This window comes from Muntiacus reevesi, chromosome 13 (genome assembly GCF_963930625.1).
Source record: "Muntiacus reevesi chromosome 13, mMunRee1.1, whole genome shotgun sequence".
Classification (NCBI taxonomy): domain Eukaryota; kingdom Metazoa; phylum Chordata; class Mammalia; order Artiodactyla; family Cervidae; genus Muntiacus; species Muntiacus reevesi.
Genome location: NC_089261.1, coordinates 51,544,605 through 51,565,829, shown reverse-complemented (window position 1 = coordinate 51,565,829; position 21,225 = coordinate 51,544,605). Strand labels below are relative to the sequence as shown.

The 21,225-nt window shown below is 40.3% G+C and overlaps 1 protein-coding gene across 2 annotated transcripts in view; it reads left to right on the top strand.

Moving 5' to 3' along the window:
- The window catches only part of SLC7A11 (solute carrier family 7 member 11), an 86,384-nt gene that overhangs the window by 56,985 nt on the left and 8,174 nt on the right, over window positions 1–21,225 (top strand). Inside the window, exons 7-11 of one of the 2 annotated variants that reach the window (XR_010658851.1) lie at window positions 3,024–3,147; window positions 5,070–5,173; window positions 5,916–6,012; window positions 7,738–7,887; window positions 9,410–9,517. Coding sequence is in view for 1 of the 2 variants with exons in the window: in XM_065904443.1 (XP_065760515.1) it covers window positions 3,024–3,147; window positions 5,070–5,173; window positions 5,916–6,012; window positions 7,738–7,887; window positions 9,340–9,517 (653 nt within the window). In the remaining variant the exon portion in view is untranslated. Of the gene's footprint in view, window positions 1–3,023; window positions 3,148–5,069; window positions 5,174–5,915; window positions 6,013–7,737; window positions 7,888–9,339; window positions 9,518–21,225 lie in introns of both variants that reach the window. The other variant, XM_065904443.1, reaches the window with a different exon arrangement.

The window sequence follows — 21,225 nt, the reverse complement described above, 5'->3', positions numbered from 1 at the left end:
GCTTATTGTGAATTGCTGCAAGCTTAGACCCTTTTCCTCTTTTATCCTATAGTTTAAACTCCTTTGATTTTTTTCCCCTCTGGTATCTATATAGTGTATTTGGCTGATAGTAAAACTGTTAATAATCTATTTCAAATTATCTGACATGCATGCTTACTTTTCCTCCTTTTCTGTAAGAGTTGTCTAGGGAAGTTTATTCAGTGAGCTTTTCTTGTTTTTAAATTAAGAAGGAACCAGTATTTCCTAAATATTGGGACTTGTGAAAACATTTACTTGACATTATAGTTCATATAAGGCAGAAAACTGAAGTATAGCTCTTAAGAACTATAATGTTTAATAATTTATGAGAATCCTGGAATAAGTCTTTTCCCTTCCTTCATACTACATGAAACTGCATTTTCAGTGAATACATGAGGAATACAGCCATGATAAGAGCTTTCCAATGAACATTATACATATTCAATAGTTACGATTTCTCTGAAAATTGAGTTTGAAGACCCACATACATGAGAGAGAATATTCTTTAGTCGTTTTAAGTGCTTTGACTTCAAGGTAAGCTAGACCTGTGGCTGAATTCTGGGGCTTCACTTATCAGCTGTGTATCCTGAACAGTTCTTTAAACTAAAACTTCATTTACTCATATATAAAATGGTGATGATGCTCCTAAATCACAGAATTTTCCAAGGATAGAATGAGACAAATATGTGAAGTAGGGGGTACACAGCAGAGTTGCTGCTGTTGTTTTTGTTATTGGCAAGTTGAGGGAGGAAAAAAAGAAAGAGAAACTAACCTGGAAACTTCAATCTTTTTTAAGGCCCCTTCTGCTGCAGTCAGTGTAGAAATCCCCCCTCAGGAAGATCATAATCTCTGGGCAGGAAATAGCGGGGGTGCCTCGGGAGGCTAGGTTCTCTGCTGGGAGAGCCAGCATCACATTTCAGACTCACTTCTCTGTGCTCTGTGGCAGCATCATATGATTGACAGTACTAGCTGTCCTGGACAGGTTAGGTGACTTCACTGCACTGAACAATAAGTCAGTTCACTTTTTATTAGCAGAGCCTTCGCATTTCTTAATCCTCTTGCGAGGAATCTCTAGAGAGTCTCTCCCTCTCTGCTTCCCTCCTCCACAGAAAGAACTCAGAACCCCATTTGGGATGCTATAGAAGCTTAGGGATTCAAATTTAAAGGAATACGGTGAGTGGTTGAAAAGCTGCCTATTCACCTTCGTTCTCAGCTACTTCTGCCTTTGCGTTGATCTGCCACCTCTCTTTCGAAGAAACAGGCATCCTTGTGTGCTAAGTCGCTTCAGTTGTGTCCCACTCGTGGCGACCCCACGGACTATAGCCTGCCAGGCTCCTCTTAACATGGGATTCTCCAGGCAAGATTACTGGAGTGGGTTGCCATGCCCTCCTCCAGGGGGTCTTCCCCACCCTGGGATCAAACCCATATCTCTTTTATCTCCTGTTGGAAGGCAGGTTCTCTACCACTAGTGCCAGGAGGGAAGCACCCAAAGAAACAGGATTCGCCTTTAACTTGCCCTATGCCATTTACCCCTCTGTTTTGTATTGGCCCAGTGAGGTCCTTCGGTTACACTTAGCATTTATCAATCACAGTGAGCAATGAGTGTTATGGTGTGAACCGCAAATTCCATAGGACCCTCTTCACGCTGGGGAAGGGGAACATCTGCTCCTTTCCTGTTAGGATGCCAGGATTTTAGAGGTCAGTGTGTTTCCCCATCGAGGCTTAAGGCTTTGGGGATCAGTGGAAGTGTCAGGCTCTAAGCACCGTGATGAATCGCAGTTGCTGACTGGCTGGGTTTGCCTGTTCTCAACAGGGGATAGAGAATTCAGTGTAACGAGCTGGGACTTCGTGTGCTCAACACACCCAGCTTGGGGAGTGAGGCAGGCTGTGCCTTTTTTTCATCCTGTTTTCAGAACTGTATTTTCATCTTGGAAGAAATTATATGGTGGTCTTCATTAGTGGCATCCAGCAGGGTTAAGGCTCCGTGAGGGCTGATAAGGTCTATGGCTAAAAAACCCCATCAGCCTTTGTGTAGGGAGCTAAAGGTTTAAGTTGCTTGAACCAGAAAGAGTCTGAAGAGGTGATTATGTTAAGCAAGTAATGTGTATCGGTAACATGGAATCAAATTATTAGGGTCAGTAACTTCGTGGCTTTCCTAGTGCATTAAATGAAGACATAGCATTGCATTTGTGCCGGATACTTCATGATGCTGCGTCGTGTCAGTGCTGTCTGATCATAGGTACTTCACAGCATGTCACCTCTAATTTCATGGGATTATCTGTGCTGTGGCTTTAATAGATACTCATGATCTTGAGCTTCCTTTGAACTCACAGCAGGGCAGTGCAAAGCCATTATTGGAAGCACTTTTAGGCTTTTTGTGTTATGTACAAAATTATTATTGCCATCATTTAGGAGGTAGATCTATCCTGTTCCTGTGCTTCCAAGACTGTGCACTTATTTGATGGCAAGGAGAATTACTGAAGGGGAAAACACTGAATGCAAAAGACCTTTTTGGAAACTAGTTTTAGAAAGGTTGTCAAGCCAAGTGAATTAGTATTTGAAAGGCATTGGAAAGGCCATTGGATCTCAAAGTGTGGTACCCTGGCCAGCAGCATCAGAATCACCCAGGGAGGTGTTACAAATGCAAATCCTCCTGAATCAGAAATTCTTGAGGTGAGCTCAGCAATCTGTGTTTCAACAAACCTTCCAGGGGATGCATGCTCAAGTGTGTGAAACACTGCTCTAAGATTTGTGGAGTAAAAAGAATGGGACAGACCCATATGTTCTGGGCAGAGCAGTAGATAAGACAAATGTACTATCTCCCCTCGTGGACCTTATTAAATTACAAAGGTTCACCCAGATGAAATGTTTATACATACCCAACAGAGCCTGTAGTTATCCATACCATTTTAGTTTTTGCTTTGCATGAGCCTGTTGTTTTTTTTTGGTCTCAGAGAAATGACTAACAAAAGATGACTAATAATCAATTCCTTTGTGCATTTCAGAACCATCCCCCTCGCAATATGTATATCCATGGCCATTGTCACTGTTGGCTACGTGCTAACAAACGTGGCGTACTTCACAACCATTAGTGCCGAGGAACTGATGCTCTCAAATGCAGTGGCAGTGGTAAGTCTAAGTTGGGTTAATGCCAGTTTGAATTTAGGCTAATGAATTGATGCACTTTTATAAGAGTTCACTCCAGTGGAAAATGTTTTGGTAATTTAGTAATTTTTTTGAACTGAATGATAATATTTTAAAAATTTAGGACATACCTTAGCATATTCCATGTAACTAAGCTACAGCTATAGCTACATCTGTAGCCACTGATACAACTACAATCCTACACGATTTCTGTATTATTAATTTCATGTAAAATATGTCCACATATACCAGCCTGAAAACACGTTTCCACACATACACGTTGAATAGAAGGCATTATTCTTCCACTGTGTCTTTAAGGACAGGTGGGCAGTTACTGAGTTTAAATGAATTCATTTGGGGGATATGCAAATTGCAATGTATTCTGTACTCTTTCCTGTTTAGACACTTTTCAAATGCTAACTTAAAATCTTTTCCCCAAAGTATCACTTTAGAACTTCCAAGTAGACCATATGCATTTGTTTTTTTGTCTCTAGTATATATATCCTTTTGAATACTAGCTCCTAGGATATTATTAATTTGGGGAAATAGAGTTATTCAAAGTTAAACAGATGTCATTTTTATTGTACTTCTCAGAATATCACAGGAGCTAATGTGTATTTTAACTCCCTAAGAAGTGGATACTTATAATTTCACAGCATTTTCCAAAATTTATTTGACTTCAAGACCATCTTTTGCTTCCAGAGGTCATGTTATGGGACTGCTCTTCTGTGACACAGACTTTTTGGTATAAAAACTTAGCTAGTAAGAGAGCGCTCATTCATGACCTTGTAACAATGAAGGGTGGGGAAAAAAAGAACTTTCCACCACTAGATGTCAGTTCCTTTTAAAATAGTCACTATTACCTCATAATAATCATCCACGGGGAACATCCACAGGGAACAAATTATCCCATTTCACGTGAACCTATGTCCGAGTTCACTGTATTAAAGAAGACGTTGCCCACTGCTGTAACTTCTACCAGACAACCAAATGCACAGGGCTTCCTGAGTCAGGTCGTCATCTCATCTTACTAGACAAAGGGCAGCACTTAGTTTCTGAGCGTAATGTGGTACAGTAATTACATAGCGCCAGCTGCTCAAGGACAAGTAAAGAATCCCACATCTTTTTTTTTTTTTTTTTTGAAAAATATATCCTTCATGAAAATGTGCAGTCTTGCACGTGCCATAGAATAAAAGGAAATGTCATAAACTTGGTTTCTCTTTTACATTTTCTGTGACTTGATGTCCTCAGACTTGTATTGGTATTCTAACCTTTTAATAAGAAACTACAGAAGGAACTGGCAGATACCTGAGAGGGTGGGATTGACTTGAGAAACAGATGCAGCTGATGTGATTTTTCTGAGACAAAAGATTTTCAGAACTGTTCTTATCCATGATACACATATTAAGTCATCACTTATTTTTCATCACACTTCTAAGTCCTAACACTAGGATTTGGTATATGAAATAAGTATCTGCAACAATTCTCAGTCTACCTTTGTACTTCACTATAAACATGTGGCTTTCCAGACTAAAGAGAAGGTATCATACAGAAGGATTTCTGTCTCCAAAAGGAGAAATTCTGAACTGAGATTTTTTTTTTTACTTACCAGAGTCAGAGACAATAGATATCACAGTTGATAGATTTGATAAATGGATCACTGCTTTTTGAAGGTAGAGGAAAGGTGCTTGTTTAGACGCTTGTCCATAGTTTCATAGCAAGCAAGGCTACCTGCCTTTGATTATTATTCTAAGAGGTTAGTCTGACCCTAACCCAGAAGAAGGATTGTAAAACACACACGTATCACCAGGTGAACAGAGAGTCATGGAGCAAGTTTGGCCTAAACTGTTTCATTTTATTCTACTTTCTGGCAAAGCATTAATTTGCTCCCTTCTGCCTTTCACTAGACCTTTTCTGAGCGGCTCCTGGGAAATTTCTCATTAGCGGTTCCGATCTTTGTTGCCCTGTCCTGCTTTGGCTCCATGAATGGCGGTGTGTTTGCTGTCTCCAGGTGAGTGAGTTCAAGCATTTCTAGAAAGGCATTTCTGGTTTTGAGATGGGATGTGATAAGGATAGGTTTAAGAAGAAAAGAAATCGTGCCTCCAAACCTGTTGTTTTTAAAGGGACACGTGAGATTGAAATCTCCCTCAACTCCTCCTGCTCTGACCATTAGAGGGTGCTGCTTGTCTGCTCATAGCCTACTCTGAAGCCAGGCATCGAGGGTTTTTTTTCTTTTTTTTTAATGTATGTCTGTAACAGCAGCATTTTATTTCTGGTAATAAAATCTTTGGTTTCTCTAAAGAAAAGGTGTCAAGAAAAAAAAGTAAAGTAATAGATACAAATCATCATTCCACCATCTGCATCCCTCTTGTTTTGTTTTATCTAGAAATCCCTTTTGATTTTATGTGATGAAAACCCAGTCAGATAAATATGAATGTTTGGTGTGTGTGTGTGTATTTTGTGTTGGATTGACAGCACACAGGTAATAATAGGAGTCTAGAACTAAATTCCTCACCAGCTATGGATATGGGGACAGAGCTGTACTGAGTCAGATATTGTTATTGTTTCTCCTCAAGGAATCATATTTTGGCAGATAGTTATAAAATTCAAAATTTAATTTCTCATAACATACTCTACTTTAAAAAGCAAAACCTATGTACTCATCATTTGGTGCAAAGATGGTGCAAGTTTTCTCTTAGCTGTCTGGATTTTCCCCTTTGGAAATGATCAATTATGCATTTTTCTCCTATCAGGTTATTCTATGTTGCATCCCGGGAGGGTCACCTTCCAGAAATCCTCTCTATGATTCACATCCGGAAGCACACTCCTCTGCCAGCTGTCATTGTTTTGGTAATGCATATTAACATGTGTATCTAGATATAGCCTCGAAGGACCGGTTAGTAAGGAGGATTTCTTTCTGCTCTCATTCATCTCTAAATTGGCTCTCTTTGTATCATGGTGGAGTTAGAAAGGCAGGATATTTTCCATTGCTTCTCTTTATCCAGTATGCTGTGCTATGTTTAATTGCTCAGTTGTGTCCAATTCTTTGCAACCCCATGGACTGTAGCCCTCCAGGCTCCTTTGTTCATGAGGATTCTCCAGGCAAGAATACAGGAGTGGGTTCCATGCCCTTCTCCAGGGGATCTTCCCAACCCAGGGATTGAACCCAGATCTCCCACATTGTAGGCAGATTCTTTACCATCTGAGCCATCAGGGAAGCCCAAGAACAGTGGAGTGGGCAGCCTATCCCTTCTCCAGGGGATTTTCCCAACCCAGGAATGGAACTGGGGTCTCCTGCATTGCAGGTGGCTTCTTTATCAGTTCTGATGCATATTTGGTGCTTTGGAGCAATAACCAAATCACTTCTCTTTCACCTTTGTAAAAATTTGTGAAATGAAAGGGAAATTATTACCTGGGCTTTTGTCAATGACTTAGAGCCTTTGCAGAAAATGCTATAGAGTAAAAAGTCCCAATTCTACTTATTGAAAGTGGAGCTAAAAGCTATAGTCCCCAAATATCCAGACGTCTCATCAGAGGCCCCATATGATGAGATGCATACACATTTATAGAAAAAGTCAATGAAATCCCAGACACTGCAGTGATTCTGTGCTTAAAAGTGAGACTTTTGAGGGCAGCCTAAAGGGAAAAAATAAAAGCACCACAATTTAAACTTGAATTGTAGGTTTCTTTAGGCAGAGGAAAGTATTTGCAAAATGTGGGATACAGAAGACTGTAAGATGTTCAAGTCCTCAAATCCTCATCGGCATTGTTATATTCCTTTTTATTTACTATTTTGTAACAATTTTCTCCCATGGAATCATGCATTGAAACATCTTTCTTTTTTCCCATGAATTTCATTTGTTTCAACATGTCTCCTTGAAATTTCTTTGTCAAGTATGTTTACTTTCTGTGTGGCATCTGGAAGTTTATGTCACTTTGGGAACAGAATGTATTTATTCGGTGAAGAGGGTTTTTTTCCCTTTAAGCTTCCGCTATCAGTCCTGCCGTCCTTGGTATGTGCAGCTGGAGAGACTTGCTATGCTGATCTCTGCGCTTCATTCTTTTCTGTGGTCTTGAGGGTCACACCTGGCAGGCACATGGGGAAAGGAAGTGTGGGGGGAAGAAAGGTCATGTTTTGCATTCAGGAGACCACACAGTCACCTAGAAGTTCCTGTGTGTGCATAGCCAGGAGGTCACCAGACACTATTCACAGAGTTTTCTGTAAATTTTTGTATTGGATGCACTTTTAATTTTTATTGTTAGTTATTAACCATCTCTGCCCTCTGGATCTTTAAATTTTGAGTTATTGAGTGTCCTGTGTTTTACTTTTGGAAAACACATTCTCTTAATGAAAAACAACGAAAAATAACACATCCATGTATGTGTGTACGTAGGAGTAAAGAGTAAGATATAGCTAGGAGGGTAGTTGAGTATAGATTTTAATCATGATGCTAGTTTATCAGTAAAAATAGTCATTTGGAAAATACAATAATATTGTGTAGTGATGTTATTGCTTGTTATCATGTTTGCTCCCTTTTAACTCGCTGAGTGTGATTTTTCTCTTCCTTCCCCCAGCACCCTTTGACAATGATAATGCTCTTCTCTGGAGACCTCTACAGTCTTCTGAATTTCCTCAGTTTTGCCAGGTGGCTTTTTATTGGGCTGGCAGTTGCTGGGCTGATTTATCTTCGATACAAACGCCCAGATATGCATCGCCCTTTCAAGGTAACCGCAGCAATCTTCATGGGTTTACATAAATCTTCCTCCTAATATCTGGCCCTCTCTGTCATAACTTGATGATGAGGAGCTTGGGCAGAGGGCAGAATCCTCTAAAATAAAACGTTTAACTCTTGCAGGTGATGCCTTCATATGGGATTTATTTTCGTTTGGAAAAATCGTTGATTAGCTTGTTTGCGATGTACTGAGCTTTGTATGCCACACTTTTGAAAAGGGGTGTTAATATTTAAATGGTCGTTATGTTGATTTTTCATTAATGTGCCTAATGATGTGATACATTCAAAGTAAAGACTACTCTTTTATGGTGAATAGTTGTGGACAATCATGCTGAGAAAGAGTGAGGAAGATACATATGAAATCATCACTAATTAAAACTCTAAAAAGGAATTATTGTTATTTAATAACTAAATTCTATCTGACTCCTTGTGACCCCATGGACTGTAGCCTGCCAGGCTCCTCTGTCCATGGGATTTTCCAGGCAAGAATACTGGAGTGGGATGCCATTTCCTTCTCCAGAGGATCTTGCAAATCAGGGGTCAAAACTGCTTCTCTTGCATCTTCTGCATTGGCAGGCTGATTATGTACTAGGGAAGCCTCTGAAAAGGATGCTGCTTTTCAAAAAAGGCATTTTGAGTATTCTTGAATGTTATGACTTGTTACATTGCCCCTTTTCCACATGATGCACTCCAGAAGTAACAGAGGTGTAAAATACATAAGAAAGTGAAGATGTATGAATTCACCACTTAATAGAATGTCCATTTACCATAATGAAGCATTTCCTTTTGAGAAGGCTGACGAATATGCTTCTCATCTCCTTCAGCCTTGAATGTTCATGGATTGATTTGAACTCACTATATATTTGCTTTTAAGAAATAACACAGATAATGTTGTCCATCATGTTGTCAGAATTTGTTTCTAATTATATTCATTACCTGATGCTGGTGACATCTTTATTAGTGGTTGAATAGGAGTTGGCCTATTTCATCCCTGTCAGTTCGTATTGTGAATCTCCAACAGAAAATCAATATGCACTGAAAGGCTTTAACATGTAACAAGCAGCCTGTGCTCTTGGCTCTACATTAAAGTGGATTCTAATCATAATTATCAAAGAAGCAATCTTTTACAATCAGAAACATAAATCATAATGGTACTTAACTTGTAAAAGAATTCAAACAGAACATCTCTAATGAAACACACTTATTTATCCTTAGATTCGGTTCTACCCAAAGATTTATCTTTAATTTAAAGGAGTGTTTTAAATCAGTATCTGCTCCGTGCCCTAGTCGAGAGATTTTCGTAGAACGGTAAGTAGGATGGTGCCCGTCACCTGGATGCATGATCAAAGCGTGTCGCCTGATCACGTGACTGACGTGCTCGCGGCGACTCTGCCTTCCGTCTCTCGAGCCGCGTTCGCAGTGGTTTTCTTGTTTGTTGTTCCAGGTGCCGCTGTTCATCCCAGCTTTGTTTTCCTTCACGTGTCTCTTCATGGTCGCCCTTTCCCTTTATTCAGATCCATTTAGCACAGGGGTTGGCTTCATCATCACTCTGACTGGGGTTCCTGCCTACTATCTCTTTATCATATGGGACAAGAAACCCAGCTGGTTCAGAAGAATGTCAGGTAAGACTTTTAAGCAGCTTTAGGACCTTTGAGAGGTTGGGTTGTAGAAAGCCCATCTCTGTGTACATGTATAATACGCACCTCAAAGTTTGCAAATGCAACTTGGGAAACTGCTAGTTTGAATATATTACTGCATTCTAATGAGAACTTGAAGAAGAAAAGGCAGGAAGGATATTTAAGGCAAAGTCACCGAATCCTTTGAGGGTATTTAGTTTGATTTTCTTTAATCACTTCTTAGGAGAACCAATTTTTGTATAGAATTTTTATCAGCAGTACTATAAACAACTTAATTGTTCTACTGAATCCCTCACTTACCTAATTGTTTCTATCCTGGGCTGAATGCAGTTTATTGATTCTGTATGATAACACACTACTTAATGACTGGTGTGAGATTTGGTGGGCGGTCAGGTAGAGTCTGAAAAGGTCTCAAGTATCATGATTTATTTTATTTTAACACTGCCCAACTGGTGAATCATGGAGGATCATAAGAACAGCAAGAATGATCAAGAAAAGAAGAGCAGTTGACAATTATTGAGTGATTTCTATGTGTTAACATAATATATATATATATAAAACCGTATTTAATCCTCATATCAACTTTCTGAGCTAGAAGAAAGTTATCCTTATTTTATAGATTTTGGGTTATGGTATGGAAAAATCCATGTAACTTGTTCCAAGTCATGAAGATATTAAGTAGAAGACCTAGAATTCCAACTTGGGCAGATTTGTACTTTACAAAAGTCATCCTGATGAGAGGGACAGTGAGGATAGAATAGAGAGCAAGAGGCTGAAGACATTCTCAAGAGTAGAGATTAGTGGTTATCACAGTAATCCTGAAAGAACCGAGAAACGATGAATACAGATGATGTTGAATACAGATGAATACAGATGATGTTGGTGGGGTCCAAAGGAAATGAAAGATATTAAAGATGAAAAATCAACAGAGCTTGGTGACCAGGTGTGTTGTGGGAGGAGAAAATACAGTAAATCAGTAGATAGGAAGAGTACTGAGGGGCAGCCTCTGCCAAAAGCCTTCAAAAGCCTAACCCTCTGTCCGGGCCTGGGAGATTCTCTCTCACATCATCATCTCTTTCATTCCTCCACAAGATCCATGTGTGAATTTGTTGATTTCTATACCCAGATGGGACAACCAGAATGCAGGGAGATGTAGCATTTTTTAAAAAGTTTATTTCTTTGTGACTAAAAGATAACTGCTTTACAATATTGTATTGCTTTCTGCCATACACCAGTAGGAATCATTCATGTTGTACATTAGGGACACACATGTCCTCTTCCTCTTAAACCTCCCTTCCACCTCCCATCTCTTCCCACCCCTCTAGGTTGTTACAGAGTCCTAGTCTGAGTTCTCTGAATCACACGGCAAATTCTTTCTGGCCATCTATTTTACATATGATAGTGTATATGTTTCCATGTTATTAAGCTGGGATTTGAACCCATAGCTGCTGGACTTCAACTTCTTGCTCTTTTTTATACTGAGAGCCTGGGGGAAGAGAGAAAGAAGTAAAAAAATATATCCAGAGGAGCAAATGTGTTCTTGCTGGTGAGTTTAGAAATCCTCTTTTGTTCTTCTCATTCATTTTAATTTACTTACTTTACCGTCATTAATTTTTTAAAGTCTAGTGAAAAGTTCAGGGAGAGTTCTGGTAAAATTATTAATAAATAATGTCAGTGTTACTAAATATAAGAAAAACAAACAACAACTTTGTGTACATTTTGCATCTCTACTGTGCTGCACAAGCTCATTTAGAAGCTAGTCCTTTAACATAGACTTCAGCTACTACCTTTTATTAGCTTGGTATTTGATATCTTTAGACCTTATACTACTATTTATACCTGCCTTTTGTTTCCTAGCTAGCAACACTCTTCCCCAAAAAAGTGTTACTATAAAAGTTAGGTTCTTCAAGGCTAACACGGGAACACTGATTGCCTAGCAGTGTATTTAATCCTTGTTTCTTGTCAGATCACACTAGTTTTCTGTAGAATAGCTTTAGTAAAGTTTTCTCTGCTGTAGGCAGTAAATATAGAGCTTTTTCTGGAAAAAAAAAAAAATCCAAGTCTTGTTGCACAATATTTACCATTAGGATTGCTCTTTATTAATTTTCAGAGTAGATGGGTATTCACCACTGGGAGGTCTTTGTCCATTTCAGAATAACTAGCTAAAGACAATTAAAATCCCTGAGCACCTGGAAAACCTTGAGAATTTTAGGAAGAGCAGCTTGCCTTACAGTTGAACAATGAGAGAGATTACCCTGAGAGAAGGAGTTCCTTTTACTTGCCCTATTGAGTAAACATTTTGTCCCTCCTGTTTGTAGCTAGCCGACGCTAACAAAGCTTTCCTTCTGCTAACATGTGCGTATTTTCTTTCATTTCTTTGCTGGTGCATATTAACTACTGATTTTCCTGCTTGCTCCTTCTTTGATGTTTTTCCGTGCTCCTGTAATTTTGGCTTTTCTGTTATTTTTCTGTCTCGAATAGCGTTTTGAACATCTCCAAGGACTCTAAATGTAGTGTTAGCCATTTGTGAAAGTAGCAGCAAGTAGTGGTCCCACAATGGTTATTTGGTTCTCAACAACGCCATTGAGTCTTACCAGGGAGCGTGGCAAATCTGCCTCTAAACTGCGATCATTGTAACCCTTTATCTTTATAGCTGCCTTGAAAGTGAGTCTGCAAAAAGCAACAGTCCTCTGTAATTTTGTTTGATTTTCCTCTTAGGCAGCATTCTTGTAGTAAAATAAAGAAAGTTCATAATATTTATTGTGGCTGTAGCCAAGTATTTTCCTAGCCTTTGGCCAAAACAAAACACACACACACAGACAACACTGAACCACTGTCTCATCTCCTCTCCCAGCTGTTTGTGTTTGGGGCGGGAGAAACTCAGTGTGAACTCAGAGGCCAGAGAGCGTCTGCTAGGTGGCCAGTGTGCAGATTTAACATCAGATTGTTCTGCTGGGGAACGTTCTTTAGCCTTGATACCATCACTTATTTTTACCCAAACATACATGAACAGATTAGCTCTGTGAAATGATAGTTTATCAAAACACATCTTACGGAGGGTGCGTCCATTAAAAAAAAAAAAAAAAAAAAAAAAAAAGGTCGCTGGAACAGCATTCAGAAAACAGGGAGATAGACTGCTGAGTTCAGATTGAACCAGAGGAGCCGAGTTTCAGAGATTTGATGAATTTCTGTGGCCACAGGGTGCCAGTATTGAACCGCATTTCCTTTGACAGCGTTCCTGGGATGAGAAGAAAAAAACGTGCTCTTAAGGGAACAGTCGGATGTGCAGAGAGCTTTTTTCCGCCATCTGTAATGGAGTGTTTAATTCTTCTGGATCTTTATTTATTTATTCATAGAGGCACGAGCTTCTCACCCAAGGAAAAGTCAGCAGATACCCCACCGATGTAGTGAAATTCATGGCGCTAGCTAGAGCCGGCAAACCCCAGCCAGGCTTCCCCGCAGCCCTTTTACTTGGCTGCTTCTCTTTATCAGTCAAACCTCATCCCAGCTGAGAGTGAATGGGATGGCTGGAAGCTGATCCTTCTGGCTCTGGGCATGATGTGGAGGACAGCTGTATTTAAAAAGAATCTTGAGTTGTAGACAGTCACTATAGCAGAGTGACTGCAGTCCATTGTGGTGGACAGTGATTTTGCAAAATCAGAGTCCTAAGAGCATAGTCTGCATACTGTGTGTCGTGATGAGTTTGTTTATGGTATTTCACTGAAAGCTGCCACATGCATTTGACAGACGCCTCCTGAAACCTGCAGTGCAAGCTTTTCAATGAGTTTAAGCTTGTCTACATTTCTTAGGAGGTGAAACCATCTTCACTGTAAGGGTAAAATGAAGCCAGGCCTGTGAAAGGGTTTTGAAGGCTTCTCAAAAAAAGCATAAATACTATTATTCTTATTATGATTTCTGGGAAAACTTGGTTTTGTGCCAGTACTTCAATAGGCTTATTCACATTTGGCTGTAGCTCCCATGCTTGTACCAGGCAGGCATGATTGGGTAAATCAGATTTACAGGGTCAGAAGTTGTTTCATCTGATTTCAAAAACAATTACTGAACATGAGCGGCAAAGCTAAAAATCCTACAATTGCTGTTTGGTCTTACATAACTAAAAATATCAAATGCAGACTCAGTGGCTCAACTTTATTTAAAGAAATATTGTGGGACTGATTTATCCCAAAAGGCAAAGACCTTATATGGGTAGGGATGCAGTTGGAGGCCACAGGCCTGCAGCTTTCCAGGACAATCAGGAAGCTTCCTTGGAGGCATGGTTGGGTCTGCAGAGCTCTGCTGTCTGGCCTCATGGCTGTGGATAACCTGGAGAAAATTGGTAGGACTCCAGCAGCTATGCAGAACCCAAATCAGTCACTCTCCTCAAACCTCCATTATGATGAAGATTATTCAAATCTCAAGGGCTTTCCCAGTGGTTCAGTGATAAAGAATCCACCTGCAATGCAGGAGATACAAGAGACCCAGTTCTATCCCTGGAATGGGATGATCCCCTGGAGTAGGAAATGGCAACACACTCCAGTATTCTTGCCTGGAAAACCCCATGGACAAAGGAACCTCATGAGCTACAGTCCACAGGGTTGCAAAGAGTCAGACACAACTAAAAGGATTTAGCACACTTGCATGTCCCACCTTCCCAAGATCCACCACAGAGAGTGTAGGAAAGCCACAGCAGGGACTGTCAACAGAACTGATTGAACAGGGAGGCAAAGAAAGAACTATGTGTAGAACCAGACGAAGGGTTCTTCCACCTCAATGTGCTACTGAACAGAAGATCCAAATTGAGGTTTTGGGAAGGAGAGTGTCACAGGAGAGAAGCAGCAGGACCTCTTAAGTTGTTCTCCCTGTGTTTGGAACCCAGGCAGCATTGTGACAAGACTTGGTAAGATGTCTAAGAAAGCCAACGGCTAAGGACTCCAGGATGCAGAGGTACACTTTTGGAAAAGGCTTTTGCTTTGGGCATGGAGGAGCAGATGCTGCAGAAAAAAAGATAGTTGTTAAAAAAAAAGAAAAAACCTCATTAGACAAATTCATGTGTAGTCACACAACACACACACATGCGCACACACACAAGAATGGCAGTTGTTGTAGAGACTAGTTCAGGTAGGTACCGCAGGACTTCTCCAGAGAGGAAGGACTCCTGAGTATGCCAACATAACCCCACTGCTTTGCATTTCGCCATGAAACTTGTTATTTCAATCATCTGTTAGTCCCAGTTTCATCTCTGCTTACAAAAGCCACATCTCCCTTACTATTATTGATTGATATTTACTTTTCTGCATTCTGCTTTTTCTAGGATAATTGTATCATTTCCTTTTTCTGTAAACGTGAACTTTAATTGCTCTTGAGTGCTCTCCTGTGCTCCACACACATCTCAATGTCAAAAGTGGGCTGTAACAAAATAGAATTCATTCGGGAAGCATGTACATAAGAGTTTACCATGTACCAGGATGGTGCTGGCCCATTTGTAATGAATGTATATTATAAATATTAGTGTGCTGAGGAAAACAACTTTGGAGAACATCGTTATAAAATAAAGGATGAAAAATATACTGGTTTTAGTGGCATTAAATTTTGCCTGTAAGAGACTGTTACAGGTGACAAGTCATAAAAGAGGAAAAAGATGACCAGTCTGGATGACAGATGATGTGTGTCTGAAACCATCAAGACACTAGGACTCAGGGGCTTTAGAATTAGTAGTAGTTTGAAGAGGGTCTTTGAGGACTGATTTCAGTGATGAGAAGTGGACAGGAACTAATATGTCAGGAGAGTAGAGTCACCGAGTTCTAAGATAAAATGACCTTAGAAATCACCCAGCCCCGTGGTGCCTACATTTTAGTGTCTTATCAGAATCACAGGCTTCTGGGCCCCACCTTCAGTTTCTGATTCAGTAGGTCTAGGATGGGATTTGAAAAGTTGTATTTCTAATATGGCAGGTGATTCTAATGTTGCTTGTCTGGGGATTAAACTTGGAGAACCACTGATCTAGTCCAAGTCCCTCATACTTCTTTATTTATTAGTTAACTTTTTCATTAAGATATGATTGACCCATAATATTGTTAAGTTTAAGATATAAGACTTGTTGATTTGATATATTTATATATTGCAATATATACAGTGGTAGCATTAGCTAGCACCTTTATCTTGCTAAACATCTTTATCTGTTGTTGTTGAGAGCAGTAAGATTTAGTCTCTTAGCAACTTTTATATCACAGTATTGTTGACTATGATCTTTAGAATTTATTTATTTACTAGTTGTACATTTGTACCCTTAAATGACATCTCTTTAATTTCCCCACCCTGCAGCCCCTGGTAGCCACTCTCTGTTTTCACAAGTTTAGTTTTTTTAGATCCCATTTATAAGTGATGTGATATACAGTATTTGTCTTTATCTGACTTATGTCACTTAGCATATGTCTTCCAGATCCCCCATGTTGTTGCCAATGGCAGAATTTCCTGTTTTCTCATGGCTGAATAGTATTCCAGGTGTGATGTGTATACCACATCTTCTCTATCCACTCATTTGTTGATAGCCACTTAAGTTGTTTCCTTATCTTGGCTGCTATGAATATTGCTGCAGTGAATATAGATGTGAAGACTTCCTTTTGAGATACTAATTTCAATTCCTTTGAGTACATACCCAAGGGTGGAATTGCCGGATCATATACTGTAGTTCAATTTTTAATTTTTTTTTCCATTTATTTTTATTAGTTGGAGGCTAATTAGTTTAAAATATTGTAGTGGTTTTTGTCATAAATTGACTTGAATCAGCCATGGATTTACATGTATTCCCCATCCCGATCCCTCTGGGTCTTCCCAGTGCACCAGGCCCGAGCACTTGTCTCATGCATCCCACCTGGGCTGGTGATCTGTTTCACCCTAGATAATATACATGTTTCGATGCTGTTCTCAATTTTTATAATTTTTTAGGAACCACTATTCTGTTTTCCACATTGGTTTACATCCCTTTACATTTCCACATTGATTTAGATTCCTATAAACAGTGTATAAAGCTTTCTTTTCCTCCATGTCCTCCTAATTTATTATCTCTTGTCTTTTTGGTAAAAAACCTTTCTCGTGCTAAGGTGAAGCTGTTCTCTTATGTGGTTGAGTTTCATTTCTGTGATGATTACTGCTGTTGAATACCTTTGCATACACCTCTTGGGTATTTGTTTACCTTCTTTGGAAAAAATATCTATTCAGGCCCTTTTCCAATTTTTAAATTGGATTATTTTCCTCTTTGCTATTGAGTTGTGAGTCCTTTTTTATTTTGGAGAGTACTCACTTATCAGGTGTTATAGTTTGCAAATATTTTCTCCCATTCTGTAGATTTTTTTTTCAATTTATTGATCATCACCTTTACTGTGCAAAAACTCTTTAGTTTAATGCAATCACATTTATTTATTTAGGTTTTTGTTGCCTGTGTTTCTGGTAACTTATCCAAGAAATCATTGCCTAGACCAATATCAAGGATCTTTTCCTCTATGTTTTCTTTTAGGGGTTTTATGTTTTCAGATCTTAGGTTTAAATCTTGGATCTATTTTAAGTTAATCTTTATGAGTAGTAGTAGGTATAAGTTAAGTTTCATATTACTTATTCATTTATTTTTTTGGTGTGTATACATAGTTTTCCCAAATACATTTATTGAAGAAACTGTCCATCCTCTATGGTGTGTTCTTGGCATTCCTGTCAAAAATAAGTTGGCTGTATACATGGGAGTTTATGTATGGACTCTTCATTCTGTTCCACTGATTTGTAGGCCTGTTTTTATGACAACACCATACTCTTTTGATTGCTCTGTTTATAATATAGCTTGATATATAATCAAGTATTGAAATGCCTCCAACTGTGTCCTTATCTTTTAGGATTACTTTGTGGTTCTAAGCAAATTTTAGGATAGTTTTTTTTTTTTTTTTCTATTTCTGTGAAGAATATCAGTGGAATTGTGATTGGGATTGCATTGAATCTTTAGATCACTTTGGGTTATTTGGACATTTACCCAATATGACTTCTTTCAACCTAGAAACACGAGATATCTTTCCATTGGTTTGTCTTCTTCAATTTCTTTCATTAGTCTTGTAGTTTTTAGTGTACAGATCTTTAACCTCCTTGGTTTTATCTACTCCTAGGTGTTTTAATTTTTGATACTCTAGTCAGCAAGATCGCTTTCTAATTTCTCTTTCAGATAATTCATTGTTAATATAGAAATGCAACTGATTTCTGTGTGTCGGTATTATATCCAGCAATTTTACTGCAATTCGTTTATTAGTTCCAACAACTTTTTACTGATCTTTGGGGTTTCCTATATATAAGGTCATGTTGTCTGTGAACAGAGATTATTTTACTTCTTTGTTTTTGATGTGAACACCTTTTATTTCTTTTTTTGCCTAATTGCTCTAACTAGAACTTTCATTACTATATTGAATGCATCCTTGCATTCAGAGATAAATCCCCCTTGATCTTGGTGAATGATCCATTTAATGTGTTGTTGAATTTGGATTGCTAATATTTTCTTGAGAAGTTTCACATCTGTACTCACCAGAAATATTTGTCTGTAATGTTCTTTTCTTCAGTGTCTTTGTCTGTACTTAGTTTCAGGGTAATTGTGCTCAGTCACTCAGTTGTGTCCGTCTCTCTGCAGTCCTTTGGACTGTAGCTCTCCAGGCTCCTCTGTACATGGAATTCCTCAGGAAGAATGCTGGAATGAGCTGCCACTTTCTCCTCCAAGGGACCTTCCCGACCCAGGGTTCAAGCCTGCATCTCTAACATTGCAGACAGATTCTTTACCAGTGAGCCGTCAGGGAAGCCCATCATGGCAATGCTGACTTCGTGAAATGAGTTTGGAGGTGTTCCCTCTTCATACTTTTTTTCATGTTATTGATTTCTGTATTTTTGTTTCAGCTTAAAGAACTCCTTTTAGGATTTCTTATAGGGCATGTCTGATGGCTACAAATTCCCTCAGCTTTTCTTGATCTGGGAAGGTTTTTATCTCTCCTTCATTTCTACATGATAGCTTTTCTGGGTAAAGTATTCGTGGTGGTAGTTTTTTTTTTTTTTTTTTTTTTTTTCCTGAGCATTTTAGATATATAATCCCATTCTCTCCTGGGATCCCAATCCCAATCTCTGTAAGATTTCTGCTGATAAATTTGCTGATAGTCATATCAAGATCCCTTCATATGTGATGATCTTTCTTGTCTTGCTGCTTTCCAGATTTTCTTTGTGTCCTTGATTTTTGAGAGCTTCACTATAATGCATCTCAGTAAAGATCTCTTTGGGTTGAATCTGTTTGGGACTCTTTGAACTTCTCATACCAATATGGCCATATCTCTCCCCACATTTGAAAGTTTTCCTCATTATATTTTAAAATAAATTTTATGCATCTTTCTCCTTCTCTTCTTCTGGGATTCCCAAAATATGGATATTCTTTCTTTAGATCATGTTCCACAGTTCATATAGACTTGCTTCTTTTTTATTTTAATTTCTTTATTCTCCTCTGACTGGATAATACCAAGAGATCTGTCTTGAAGCCCACAGATTCTTCTGAGCCTACATGTTGAAGCTGTCACATTTTTCATTTCATGTATTTTATTCTCAAGAATTTCTTGATTTTTAAATGATTTCTGTTTGTTGAATTCCTCATTCTCTTCATGTACTATTCCTGAGTTCATTGACTTGTCTGTGTTCTCTCATTTATCACTCGGCTTCTCTCAAATCATTATTTTCAGTTTGGTCACAGACCTCCATTTACTTGGGGTCAGTTGCTGGGGTAGTATTGCATTATTTTGGTGGTGTCATATTTCCTTTGTATTTCTGATGGGTTTGTGCTGGTGTTTGTGCCTTTGAGGCGGAGTCACCTCTTCTGGCCTTTTCAGACTGGCTTCAGTAGGGAGAGCCTTTCACCCAGAGGCAGCGATGAGGGTACTTGCTGGGTGAGATGCAGGGTCTTTGGTTCCTGAGGAGGCACAGTGATTCGGACTCCCTGCTACTCCACTGGCTGACCTTGGCCAGAATAGGGGGATCTTTGATGCCTAAGGCTACAGAGCACAGGCGGCAGAGGGGGCTGCTAGTACCTTCAGAGTCTGAGGTTGCTCTCTGCCTGGGGAGAGGTCTAGTTGAGGAGACCCCTCTTGGAGCCTGGTCTGATGTGTGGACACTCAGGCTGTACTGAACTGGGGTCATAGGACCAGGCGCACGTGGCACTGCGACAGTGCCAGGCCCTGGAGCACAGGCCCAGCTGCTGCAGGCGTGGCACAGGCGTCTAGGGTGGCGACATGTGCACCTAGCCCATGCAACTGGTACTTGGGTTTCACGGGCTCTCTGCTGTGACTTGTGATGAGGGGAGGGAATATGGCGGTGACAAGGGCCCTGGGATGACAGGGTGCATTGGTGGCTTGGGCGCGGAAGGCAGAATGCGGTAGTGGTACAGCCTTGGGATGGTAGGCTAAAGCCTCAAGTCTGCCCCCACCCTAACCCACCATGCGGAACACTCACAGGAGAGCAGTAGCAAAACCCCAGGAGTTGCTGCTTAGAGCTGTGTGTTGAGACTCCAGGGAGCCAGTTCCCTGGAGTAGCAAGGGGGGTACAGGGCAGGGGTAGCAAGACCCTGGCAGCGAGGGTTCAGAGCCTCAGCCTGGGATGGGCGGTTCAGGGCAGGGGTGGCCTGGTCCCAGTCTTGATGGGTCAGAGCTCTGACCTAAAACCTGATGGGTAGCTCCCCAGGCAGTGATGGTTCAGGAGCCTCAACCTGGGATAGGGGTGAAGCTCAGGGTACAGGCAGCCTAGTCCCAGCAATGATGGATCTGAGCCTTAACCCCACTACCTGCCAAGGCCGGGCTCAGGCCAGGAAGGTTCCCTTGGTAAAGGCGGAGCAAGGCCTGGGACTGGGGCGGGCAAAGAGTGGCGGCTCTGGTCTCACGGGGGGAGGTGTGCTGTGGTACCAATCTGAGAGTGGGGCGCAGCAACAGCTGGGGCCCTCGAGGGCAGGTCTCGCCTCGGCAACAGCTCCAGCCTCTGGGAGTAGATCCAGAGCCCAGAGCCTTGATTCTACGGATTGCTCCCTCAGCTAGGGTCAGCATCGCTGAAGTCTGAGAGACCCGTGTACCAAAAGCAGCTAACACCCACGATGGTGAGGTTTGCTGTGATCCTTCTGCTCTCCTCCTCATGTGGTGACCTTCCTCTGAAAGGATTCCTTCCGGTGCGCAGCGGTTCCCTCCAGGGAGGTGGGATAATGGCGGCAAAACGCTTCGTTTACTTTCCCATGTGGCCATCCTTGATTTTTGAGCTCGCCATGTTTTTTTGCTACTGCTTCTGTATTGTCTAGAGCTTTGCCTGAGCTGTTTTCTTCCATTAGTAGCTGTTTATTGTTCTTGGTTTTCTTTTTCTGTTTGCTTGGTTTAAGGGGAGAAGATAAGCATCCCTGCCTTCTGTCTTGCTGATGTCATTCCCAGGTCCCTCATTCTATTGATGAAGCAAATGAGGCCCTACCTAGGAGATAATATGTTTTGCTCAATAATATACTACAAGTTGAGACTGGAAATTATATTCTGATTCTTCTGATTTTGCTGCAGAATTGGATGTACTCTCGTAGGTGCAAAAACAACAAACCACTTTTAGACTCAAGATGAAGTGTAGTTTTGAACATCTATTTATACCTTGGTCTTATTGTCTCAAAAGATTTT